General features: G+C 40.6%; 1 protein-coding gene across 3 annotated transcripts in view; it reads left to right on the top strand.

The window, feature by feature from the left end:
- ubr1 (ubiquitin protein ligase E3 component n-recognin 1) overlaps window positions 1-13,018 on the top strand; it is a 302,958-nt gene that overhangs the window by 172,755 nt on the left and 117,185 nt on the right. For all 3 annotated transcript variants that reach the window (XM_059951970.1, XM_059951981.1, XM_059951990.1), the window contains 3 exons: window positions 8,988-9,142; window positions 9,821-9,923; window positions 10,707-10,816. In XM_059951970.1, the coding sequence (XP_059807953.1) occupies window positions 8,988-9,142; window positions 9,821-9,923; window positions 10,707-10,816 (368 nt within the window). The remainder of the gene's footprint in view (window positions 1-8,987; window positions 9,143-9,820; window positions 9,924-10,706; window positions 10,817-13,018) is intronic.

Here is a 13,018-nt window from a genome sequence, read left to right as displayed (position 1 = left end):
GTAGGAGATGAAGTATAAATTATGTTAATCAATTTTCTAATATTAAAAAAGGAATATCGATTCCTAATAAAACCAGTTTGATCTTCTGAAATAATCTGTGGTAATACCTTTTCTAATCTAATGGCTAAAATTTTTGTAAGAATCTTAGAGTCTACATTTAATAATGATATAGGGCGATAAGATGCACATAAGGTAGGATCTTTATCTTTTTTAAGAATTAAAGAGATAGTAGCTTCATAAAACGATTGAGGTAATCTCTTCTTAACAAACGCATCATTAAAGATTTCACATAGCCAAGGAGAAAGCAATAAAGAAAAAGTTTTAAAAAATTCTACAATAAAACCATCAGGACCAGGAGCTTTCCCTGAATTCATTGATGAGATAGCCTCTCTTATTTCATCCATAGAAATAGGAGCATCAAGCAAGCTACAATCTTCATCTATCAGTTTAGAAATATTCAAATTATTAAAAAAATTATCCATCGTAAACCGGTCACCGTCAAATTCTGATTGATATAAAGATTTATAAAAATCTTGAAAAGTGTTATTGATTTCTTTATAATCAGTAGTTAAATTACCGTCTTGTTTACGAATTTTAATAATTTGTCGCTTAGTCGAAATAGCTTTTAATTGATTAGCTAACAATTTACCAGTTCGATCACTATGAATATAAAATTGAGCCCTAGTCTTAATTAATTGATTCTCAATTGAAGAAGATAATAATAAACTATGTTCCATTTGAAGCTCAACTCTCTTCTTATAAAGTTCTTTGGTAGGAGTAACGGAATAAATCTTATCAATTTCTTTAATTTTATCCACCAATAAAGCTATATCTGAATATCTTTGTTTTCTTTTACCAGCGGAATATGAAATAATTTGTCCACGAATAAAAGCCTTGAAAGAGTCCCAAAGTATTCCTTTATCAATCTCTTCATTATAGTTTATTGAAAAAAATAAGTCAATTTGTTGTTTTATGAAGGTAATAAATTCTGGATCTTGAAGTAAAGTAGCATTAAGTCTCCAAGATCTAGTATTGATAGAAGAATCCGAAATCTTGATAGATAACTTCAAAGGCGCATGATCCGAAATAGCAATAGAATCGTATTTACAATCAATAACATCTGTTAATAAACGATGATCAATAAGAAAGTAATCAATTCTAGAATAACTATGATATACATGTGAAAAAAATGAAAATTCTTTACCTTTAGGATTCAAAAACCGCCATATTTCAGTAATTCCAGAATCAACCATAAAAGAATTAATAAGTAAAGCTGATCTATTCGGAAGAGTTCGAATAGGTTTAGATCTATCCATCGAAGGATTCAAACAACAATTAAAGTCTCCACCCATAATCAACATATATTCATTCAAATTAGGAAGAGAAGTAAATAAACGTTTAAAAAATTCAGGACAATCAAAGTTTGGAGCATAAATATTAACTAAAACAACTTTCCGATTAAAAAGTGAACCAGTTATCAACAAAAATCTACCCTGTGGATCAGAAATAATTTCATAATGTGTAAACGAAATTGAGGCGTCTATAAAAATAGACACACCCCTAATTTTAGCGGTACAATTTGAGTGAAATTGTTGACCTTTCCAGAACCTAAAAAAACGTTGATTATCCTCCCTCCTAATGTGGGTCTCCTGTGCAAAAATAATATTAGCGTTCAATCTATGGAATACTTTAAATATTTTTTTACGTTTAATCGGATGATTTAAACCATTAGTATTCCACGAGATAAAGTTAATAGATTTATCCATCATACCAATATTAATTGTGTGTATCATAAAAGGTTAAAAAGACACATAACCCACAATTTAGGAAGAAGGAAAATTGATTCAGGAGCAACCGGAGATCCTGACACCTCAACAATATTAACAATTTAAAGTCAGCCCATAAACTAAAAGCAAAAAAATAAAAAGCAAAAGCATGAAAAAAGATCCCTCCCCCCTCCCCCCACCCTTTGAAAGAAAGCCAAGCGGCAGGCGCATAAACTAATACTAATATTACCCCCATTTCAAGATGGCAGCTCCATAAGAAAATTTTTTAAGAAAAAACTATATAACACCCCAATTAAAATATAGAGTTGCAAAAAAAAAATATATATATATATATATACCTACATATATATATATATATATACACATACACATACACACCCATATCAGACAAATCAAAAAAAAACTACAATAGTAAAACCAGAAAGATCATTAATAAAAAAAAATGCACATTAAAGTTTAAAAATGTGATACACCTTTAAAAAAGAAATTCCATATTCAGATACAAAGATGACGTTTCACAAGCCAAGACTTATGGGAAGAAGAAACGACATTTTGAGAAAGCCATATTACAAAATATGAATATAAATTCAGCAATCTAATAAGAAAATATAGTAAAAAAGTTATCAAAATAGAATATTTTTATAAAAAAAAAGATTTAATAGACACTACAACATATTTAAAAAAAAAACTAAAGAAAAAGAATTCAAAACCTTTGTTCCATTTCTAAATACAGGCAAGCAAATAAACGCTTATAAAAAGTAAAGACTTATGGGAAGAAGAAACGACATTTTGAAAAAAAATAATTCATTATTACAAAATACAAACGTATATAAAAAAAGGATATTATAAAAATTAAAACAGCATCTATAAGCAATAATAATAGTAGTAAAAAAAAAGACCCAGACCCATAGTTCAAAATAAGAAGTTATAACCCAACTTCCAGGGTTAAAACTTAAAATGAAATAACATCCTCTCTCCAAAAAAAAATCTTCAATGTAACTCATAGTTCAAGTTGCACTAGAGGATCGATATTCTTCAACAAATTTCTTCGCTTCTTCAGGAGTGATAAAAAAGTGTAGACTGTTGTCGGGCAGCACCATTCTAAGTTTTGCTGGATACATTAAAGCTTGTTTAAATCCAATCGAATGAATCTCTGCCATCACTGGTTTAAAAGCGATCCTGGCTTTCATTACTTCATACGAATAGTCTTCAACTATTCGAAATGAATAATTTCTGTAGGAGATCATACCTTTTTTACGAGCTAATCGAATTAGAAGCTCTTTCTCACGAGGATAATGAAGGCGAACAATCACGGCTCGTGGTTTATCAGACACAGACGAAAGCCTCGCAACTCTATGAGCGCGGTCAATAACAGGTTCATTTTTCAAACCTTCACCACCGAAAATTTCCCACAGTAATATAGAGAAAAATTCAGTTAAATCACCGGACTCAACTTTTTCGGGAATTCCGATGATGCGCAAATTCTGTCTGCGAGAACGATTTTCAAGATCAGTAATTTTAAACTTGTACTGATCTAAAGTTTTAGCAGTCGACTCTATCTTCTTCTCTAACACTTCAATTGTACGTGCTTTTTCACAAATTGATTGTTCAAGAGTCGTGATCTTATTTCCATGCTGTTGAACCTCTAACGCCTGCGACTGAAACTTAGTTTCAAGCGATTTAACAACTCCTTCAAGATCGGATATTTTCGAAGTAATCCTCCTTTCAAAACTTAACAGTTTACTGTCCAATTTACCTTCTAGTCTGCCTTCCAGAGCCGCAAATTTAGCATCCAGTTTATTGTCCAATTTACTTTCCATAGCCGCAAATTTAACATCCAGTTTAGTGTCCAAAAGACCAACAATTGCGTCGATGGATACAGGATCCTTAGCCGATTTTTTACTTGTAGCCATTTTAGGTTTGACAAGATTAGATCAACTATTATTTTAGGAAAAAAGGGTCAATCAAAGGTAGCAACTCATATGATTAAGTTCGAAAAGGCCTAATTAAAGGGTGATTATAGTTAAAAAAATAAAGAGCGCCTAAAAGGCAGATGCTTACGCCGCCATCTTGAAACTCCACCCCTTCCATTGGTCATTTAATCATGGCTGATTCCGTTTTTCTCTCAGATCAAATCTCCTGCCTTCCCTCCCCCCCCCCCGTATTCCATCATACCCTAACCAATCAATAAACTATCAACCTCTGCCTTAAATATACAAAAAGACTTGGCCTCCATGGCTGCCTGTGGGAAAGAATTCCACAGATTCATCACCCTCTGCCTAACCGTTCAAGTAGACATCCTTCAATCCTGAAGTCGTACCCTCTTGTCCTAGACTCCCTTACCATGGGAAATAACTTTGCTATTGTAGTTGTGCGCAACGCACTACTAAAGAAACACACGGAGGCAGAGAGAGCTGAACTCAGAATGCCTTTACTGATTCAAAATCGCACGCTTAAATTTCCCCTCCCGTGGGGCCCCTGCAACCCGTGGAACAGACGTGACGTCAGACTGTCCCTGGAAGGTCCGCCCTGAGCGGGTAGTTCCAAACGTGCTACCGCGTGTCTGCCCGCAGCTCCCGATGGTGGTTCGAGTCCCGTGTATGCGGACTGCCACACCATTCCCACCAGAAACGTCCATCGGGGGAGTGGAGCCCCCAGTCTGTGTGGCTTGCCTGGGTGGCCGGCCTTGCCGACGCAGTGCGGGTACCCTCACTGGTTGCTCAATGTCCACGTGCGCCGGTTTGAGGCGGTCCACTGTAAAAGTCTTCCCGGCCACCCACCTCCATGACACACGTGGTTCTGTTGTGCCAGATCACCTTGAAGGGTCCCTCGTAAAGCTACTGAAGAGGTGACCTGTGCATGTCCCTGCGAATAAAAACATACTCACAGTCTCAGAGGTCTTTAGGGGTGAAGGATGGCGTGGGACCATGCCTGGAAGTCGGGACCGGTGCCAGGGTCCCTACCTTGTCCCACAGCCTCGTTAGCACCGCTGCTGGAGTTTTTTCCGAACCTCACCTGGTATGTCTCTGGTACGAACTTGCCTGGGACCGTCAGGGGTGCGCCGTAGACCAATTCTGCTGAGGAGGTGTCCCGGTCCTCCTTGGGGGCTGTGCGGATGCCCAGTAGGACCCAGGGAGACTCATCTGTCCAGTTGGGGCCCCTGAGGCGTGCCATCAGGGCCGACTTGAGATGCCAGTGGAATCGCTCTACCAAACTGTTGGACTGGGGATGGTACGCTGTGGTGTGCTGCAGCTGAGTGCCCCGGAGCTGCGCCAGTACTGTCCACAAACCAGACGTGAACTGCGCCCCTCTGTCAGAGGTGATGTCTGTTGCAATGCCGAACCTGGCGATCCAGTTTGCAATGAGCGCCCTGACGCAGGACTCAGTGGACGTGTCTGCGAGTGGTGCAGCTTCCGGCCATCTGGTGAACCTGTCTACCACGGTAAAGATATACCTGGTGCCCCAGGAGACTGGCAGGGGGCCGACGATGTCCACGTGGATGTGTTGGAACCTCCTGTGCATCGGCTGGAACTGCTGGAGGAGAGCCTTCACGTGTAGCTGGACTTTGGCAGTCTGGCAGTGTACGCAGGTCCTGGCCAAGTGTCCCACCTGTTTGCACAAACTGTGCCAGACGAATCTGTCCGCTACCAGTTTGATGGAAGCCCAGATGGACGGGTGGGCCAGGTGGTGCAGCATTTCGAACACCTGGCACCTCCATGCTGCTGGTACCACGGGCTGGGGTTTGCCGGTAGACATGTTGCACAGGAGTCGATCTGCTGCTGGGCCGATGAAGACGTCCTCCAACTGGAGCCCCAAAATGGCGGTGCGGTAAGCCGGGATCTCGGTGACCGACCATTGTGCTTCTGCCAGTGCAGCATTGTCTATTCCTGAGGACAATATGCCTACTGAGTGGAGGCAGGGGTGAGACGATGTGTCGGCTACAACGTTGTTCTTCCCTGCGATGTGGCGGAAGTCCGTGGTGAATTCTGAAATAAAGGACAGGTGCCTCTGCTGCCGAGTTGACCATGTGTCCAATACCTTGGCCAGTGCGTAGGTGAGGGGCTTGTGGTCCGTATACAAAGTGAACTCCCTTCCCTCGAAGAAATTCCGGACAGCCAGGTAGAGCGCTAGCAACTCTCTGTCAAAAGTGCTGTACTTCACCTCTGGTGGCCCTGGCTGAAGAAAGCGAGTGGTCACCACTGGTCCTTGACGAGCTGCTCCAGGACTCCGCTGACTGCCGTGTTGGAAGTGTCGACTGTGAGTGCCGTGGGTACATCGACTCTCGGGTCCACTAGGAGGGCCGCCTTTGCCAGCACCTCCTTGGTTTGCTCGAATGCCTCCGTGGACTCTGCGTCCCATGCCATTTCTTTGGCCTTGCCGGTCATCAGGCTGAACAAGGGTCTCATGATGCATGCTGTCATCGGCACGAACCGATGATAAAAGTTGACCATCCCTACAAACTCCTGCAGGCCCTTGTCCGTTCTGGGCTTGGGGAACTGGCAGATGGCCTGGACCTTGTTCGATAGGGGAACTGCGCCATGTCGGTTGACTCTGTGGCCCAAGAAGTCGATCTCCCTCAGCCCGAACTGGCGCTTCGCCGGATTGATTGCCGGTTCATGGTCGCTCAGACGTTGGCAGACCTGGTGCAAATGTACCACGTGCTCTTGATGCGAACTGCTGACCACCAGGATATTGTCCAAGTAAATGAAAACAAAATCCAGGCCGCATCCCACCGAGTCCATGAGCCTTTGGAAAGTTTGGGCTGCATTCTTGAGACCGAAAGGCATCCTCAGGAATTCGAACAAGCCAAACGGGGTGATGAGGGCTGTCTTGGGCATGTCGTCGGGGTGCACTGGATCTGATGGTATCCCTTGACCAGGTCGATTTTCGAGAAGATGGTCGCTCCGTGCAGGTTTGCCGTGAAGTCCTGGACTATTCTGTGTGATTCTGGTCACACCATTGTGAGACCTGACAAATGTTTTTTTTAATTGAGCAGCATAGATAGGTTAGCCAGTCAGATTCTGTTCCCCAGAGTAGAACTGACAACCAGAGGACATACTTTTAAAGTTGAAGGAAGATTTTTTTTTAAGATAGAGTGGTAGTTGCCTGGAAAGGGTTACAAGGGGTAGAAGTGGAAGCATGCAATTTGGTGGAGTTTAAGAGGCTTTTAGACACATAAATATGAAGGGAATGGAAGAATATGATGATAACCAGGAGAAATTCATTTAGTATAAATTGGCAACAAGTTCAGCACTACATCGTGGGTCAAATGGCCTGTCCAGTGCAGTACTGTTCCACGTTCTGCTGAAGGGTCTATCACCATGTTCATGCCAATTCTCACAGCATTAATTCTGCTCCTATATTTTATGGCCAATGATCATGCCTGACCTGTGTTCTTTCAGTATTTTGTGTGTTACTCCACGTTTCCAACATCCACTAAATTTTGTGTCTCCAATAAATAATCTTTACTATTATTTAATTAAATAGATATAAACATACTCTGGATTTTTAATTTTTATTTTAAATTTAGTTTTCTAACTTTTTTACATTTTAATACTTGGTGTTTTTGATTGTTTGGATGTCTGCTTTGATTACTTGGAGATCTGCAAGTGTTCTATTTAAATTTTGGTAGCTTGGATAACCAGGAAGCCTTAGAGTGGGCTTCATCATCTTCTGAAGCCTTTCTAATAATTCTTCTGGGGAGAAAACCTGCACTGAGTTGGGTGAGATAACTGTCTTGGAGAGATAACACCAAAACTGACTTCACCCTGTGCCAACTATCATACCCAGTTTTACAATAATGATACTTTAATGCATTTTATTCTCCTGACATTCCAATCATTTTCTGTTGTTCTATTACTCACTTACACATTGGAGGCAATTAATAGTGGTTAAATAGCTTGGCAACTTGCGTATTTTTGGGATGTGGGGAAAAAAGACCTGTCTAGTCACGGGGAATGTGTAAACCCCACACAGTGCCTGGTGTAAGGCGCAGCCTGGTCAGTGAAAGAGAGAGGCAGCTGCTCCATACACTGTGAACTATGACGTCCTGAAGAGGAGATAATGTATCTTATTATCATTGACACAAAAATGAGCTCTTCAGCTTGCCACGTTCATGTCAACCATCATGCCAAACTGTTACCAGCATTTACTCTACTGCAGTCAACTGCAAATCCAGATGGAATTTAAATTTTCTGCCTGAAGCAGTTGCTCTGGAAAAGGAAAGCAATTAAAAATTAAATTAAGAAGCATGAACACTTATTCATTGAGTTGTGCAGCATGGAAAAGGGCCTTTCGGCCCACACTTGTCTACATCAACCAAGGCAAATATTCAAAAACTAATCCCATCTATTATCGCTCTAAACTCTAGACATCCATATATCTATCCACAAACTACTAATATACTTGTCTCCACCACTTCTAGCAGCAGATTCCGTATATCTATCACCTGTAGTTTTTTTTTAAGAAGTGTCCTTCCAAATCTTTCACCTCTAATCTTAAAACTATGTTCTCTTAACTAATTTCCCAACCTTGGAAAAAGACTGCTTACCCTGTCTCTGCCCTCAGTTTTATTTAGTCTCCTGTGCTCTAAGGAGCAAAGTCTGACATCTCTGTAACTCAGTCCCTCAACATCCTTGTAAATCTTTTTTGACCTCTTTCTAATTTAATCAGATCCTTCCTATACAGGATGGCCAAAACTGAACTCTGTAATTATTCCTTGTATATGCTTATATATGGATGATCTGCACCTTTTCGGGCAGCACATTCCTGATTCCATCCACCCTCTACCTGCAGCAAAAAGTTTCTCAAATTCTCGTTAAGCTCTTACTCCTCACTTTAACCAATCCTTTCTGTACTTTGGCTATTTCTGCCATGGGGAGAAGTTTCTCTACCATGTACCCAGTCTATGTTTCTCATAATGGTGACAATCCTTTCAGGCTGCTCCTCTGCTGTCTTTGCTCAGAAGACTACCTCAGCTACTCCTGTCTTTCATAACTGACACATTACTTCCTCACTGTCCATCAGTGGAAGTTTTGCCTCATTCATTTAGAAAATGAGAGAGCTTATAGTGTAGGAATTTACTTGATGAGGATCCTTAGCAACTAAAGTCTTATACCAATGTTTGGATGACTATGGGTTTTGTGCACCAATTGTTTTCACTCTCTTCAACCTCTTAAATGACGATAATTTGTTTTGCAGCTCTTCCACCTCCTGTCCCTCCTCAGTTCTACACAACATTTGCAAAGGTTACAAACATTTTGAAATCTGATGTTTTTATGCTGATCATCAGAACAGTTCTTCAACGAGCTGTAGATTCCATTGGGCAATTGTGCAATGAAGCAATGGTGCAAAAGGTATGGACTTGGAACGTGTTGATTACCTCCAAGTTAATTTTGAAAAAATAGAATGGTTTTACTGTACTTTGCAGTAATTCAAATACAGTGTAATGCAACTATTAACGCATTTTGAGAACAAAGAAATGGAGACTCTTGTCTTTTATATTGCATTTGTCAGTAAATTTATTTTGTATTCCATGTTCCTTCAGCTTTTCATTTTAACGTGTCAACTATCAGCTTTCAGCTGTGTAAAAAGTTAAGTTGTATCCTAATTGCTGGAGATTGTTGGATTTTTCATGTTAAAACTGAGTGCTAAATAGGAGTTTTACAAAAAGGACAGTCTTGTTGATCTACTTTTCACCTTTATTTTTATTTGTTCGGTTGCCACAAATCCTGCATACAGATACTGCTAGATGTGCCCAAATGCAATTCCTCTTAAAGTGCAGTTCCATGTGGAAAGTCACACACCAGCTTGAAGTCTAAATTGTTGGAGCATGAAATTCAAATTCAGTTGAACCTCTTCCATTAGTGGTACTTGCTGAAAGTAGAAATCCCAGAATGTGGAGTGGGGGAGAATGGTAGATCAAATACCAAAGCACTTTCAAGTTGATTTTTAAATGAGTTGAGTAGTTTTAATGGTTACTTTGTTAATGACATATTTTTCAACATCAGATTGTGCTTTTCATCATTATGTAGACCCTTCATCTCATCTGCTTAGCTTTGCAAGAAGAACAGAGACAGCTCGAAGGAGTCACTGCAGAGGAGGATGTGACATTTGATGTGTATCTCAAAGCAACAAGTAAGTTGGCTGCTTTGGCAATTGGAATCTGCTTCTATGCTAATGGCTTATAATGTTCCTTTGCAGTTAAATCAAAATCACGCTGCATAGAAGCTGCATTCCCACTTTAAAACTGAGATTATAGTAGACCAATGTCTGCACCAACTCAAAATTACATTTTGATGTTTTGGATGGGTTCCAGCTAAACTGGGTCACACTGTTTTGTGACTGTAGTCAACTGTCTTGATTTCTATCCAAGGGATTTGAACTTGTGCACCCCCTTTACCCCGAAATGAAGTTCCCACAGTCTGATGAGCATGCTACTGTCATCCTGTTAGCCATCTTTGTTAGTACATGGCACAGATCTTCCCTTCCCTTGGGTGTTCTGTATTTTGTTGGTATATAACATCTTATCTAAAGTTGTCTCTTCCATCAATTGTCAAAATTAAAATTCCTTACATGATTCCTTCTAATATTTTTTGTATTAAGGGAGTTTCAAATTTAATGCCATGATACTATTTTTCTTGAATTTGTTAACTTTTAAAGCATTTAACATTTGAATTTTGACTGCCTTTTCATTTGCTTACAAATGCCATGCACGCACAATACGTTGCCAGATATATAGCCTTGCTGCTCTTACTGCAAAGTGAATCAGAATTTTTAAATGATTTTTAAAAATTATGTGACTTTACACAGCATTTCATGTGAAAATATCTTTGTCAATATATAGTACAAGACCAGTTTACTTATATTCTTCTAGGTGTGCAGTTGGTTTTCTTAAAATCATTGTTTGGTATTTTGAAGGGATGGTTAGTTCTGCCGTGAATGCTGAGAGCATCCTGTCACTCCTGGAGAAACTAAAACATGTACATCAATTAGATGCCCAGAAGGACATGATTACTTATACCTTACAGGTAAAGCTGATAACGTACTAGACTTCTTCTGGTGTTTTCTGATTTTCCTCTTTCAATATTTTTATTAGTTTCTGCATAAAGGAATACAGAGTACAAGAAGACATATAAGTCAAAAGAAAAAAATAAAGTAGTACCAAATACATTGTATTAAAAATACAGTTACAATCACAAAACCCTGTATTCATAGAAATTAAATCGTAATATTGATTTTCTGATTTTGAAAGTTTCAGAAACAAGATTGAGAGATAATGGAATTAAGCAAGCAAGTAAGAGTTAAAGAGCTCACTCATAACACAATGACAGAATGTATACCTTGTATACCTGAGAAGCTTCCTTCTGTTACCATGTTCTTTCCTTGCACAGTGATTTAGTAGTTGAATGTCAGCTTTTCTACACCTGGGCTGTAAGTTAAAAGACCTGTACACTCCTATTTCTTTTATGGAAAATAAATTCTGCAGTCTTGCCCAAACTTTTTTGTGACTGGACAAACATTTTGGTAAAATTCTCCAGAATTGCTTACAGATATTTCCTCAGATGAGAAGGAGAAAGAGTAAGAGTGCATTATTCTTAAATTAGAGATACTTCATTTATGACTGAAACCAGAAAGTATTTTCTTGTAAATGATAGAGAATTTGCCAGACTAAAATTTGTTGGTTTTTGTTTTTGATGAGAAATACAGACCAGATTTGAGTAAATGTGATCAGAATGATGCAAAAATGCTATCCCCTTCTCACAATTCCTCCGTCTCCACCGCATCTGCTCTCAGGATGAGGCTTTTCATTCCTTTTTTAAACAAAGAGGCTTCCCTTCTTCCAACATCAACTCTGCTCTCAAACACATCTCTCCCATTTCCCGCACATCTGCCCTCACCCCATCTGCCCACCACCCCACTCAGGATAGGGTCCCCCTTGTCCTCACCTACCACCCCACCAGCCTCCGGATCCAACATATAATTCTCCATAACTTCTGCCACCTCCAACTGGATCCCACTACCAAGCACATCTTTCCCTCCCCCCTTTCTGCTTTCCGCAGGAATCGCTCCCTACGCGACTCCCTTGTCCATTCATCTTCCCCCCCCCCCCCCCCCCCCATCCCTTCCCACTGATCTCCCTCCTGGCACTTATCCTTGTAAGCGGAACAAGTGCTACACCTGCCCTTACACCTCCTCCTTCACCACCATTCAGGGCCCCAGACAGTCCTTCCAGGTGAGGCGACACTTAACCTGTGAGTTGGCTGGTGTGGTATACTGCGTCCAGTGCTCCCAGTGTGGCCTTTTATATATTGGTGAGACCTGACGCAGACTGGGAGACCGTTTCGCTGAACACCTACGCTCTGTCCGCCAGAGAAAGCAGGATCTCCCAGTGGCCACACATTTTAATTCCACGTCCCATTCCCATTCTGAAATGTCTATCCATGGCCTCCTCTACTGTCAAGATGAAGCCACACTCAGGTTGGAGGAACAACACCTTATATACTGGCTGGGTAGCCTCCAACCTGATGGCATGAACATTGACTTCTCTAACTTCCGTTAATGCCCCTCCTCCCCTTCTTACCCCATCCCTGATATATTTAATTTTGTTTTTTCCCCCCTCCCCTTTTTTCCTTTTTCTTTCTCTCTCTGCCCATCACTCTGCCTGTTCTCCATCTCCCCCTGGTGCTCTCCTCCCCCTTTCTTTCTCCCTAGGCCTCCCGTCCCATGATCCTTGCCCTTCTCCAGCTTTGTATCCCTTTTGCCAATCACCTTTCTAGCTCTCAGCTTCACTCCACCCCCTCCGGTCTTCTCCTATCATTTCGCATTTTCCCCTCCCCCTCCTACTTTCAAATCTCTTACTATCTTTCCTTTCAGTTAGTCCTGACGAAGGGCCTTGGCCCAAAATGTCGACATTGCTTCTCCCTATAGATGCTGCCTGGCCTGCTGTGTTCCACCAGCATTTTGTGTGTGTTGCTTGAATTTTCAGCATCTGTACATTTCCTCGAATTGCCAAATAATAACTGACATTTATTTTCATTGTATTATTTCCTGATTTTTATAGACTTAGAACTGTAACATTGTATACAACAAGACTTACTTTGATTTGTGACACAAACTTAATGGTAATTAGCCTTGCAGCCTAAGGTAGTTCTGGTGAGCATTTGAGCATGGGCCTGATTGACCACCATTTGGGAAATGGGTCAGTTCATCTGAAATGGAGAGATTCCAGG

Source organism: Hypanus sabinus, chromosome 2 (assembly GCF_030144855.1).
Source record: "Hypanus sabinus isolate sHypSab1 chromosome 2, sHypSab1.hap1, whole genome shotgun sequence".
Classification (NCBI taxonomy): Eukaryota; Metazoa; Chordata; class Chondrichthyes; order Myliobatiformes; family Dasyatidae; genus Hypanus; species Hypanus sabinus.
Note: the sequence above shows the minus strand (reverse complement) of the source record. Positions and strands in the feature narration are given on the sequence as shown.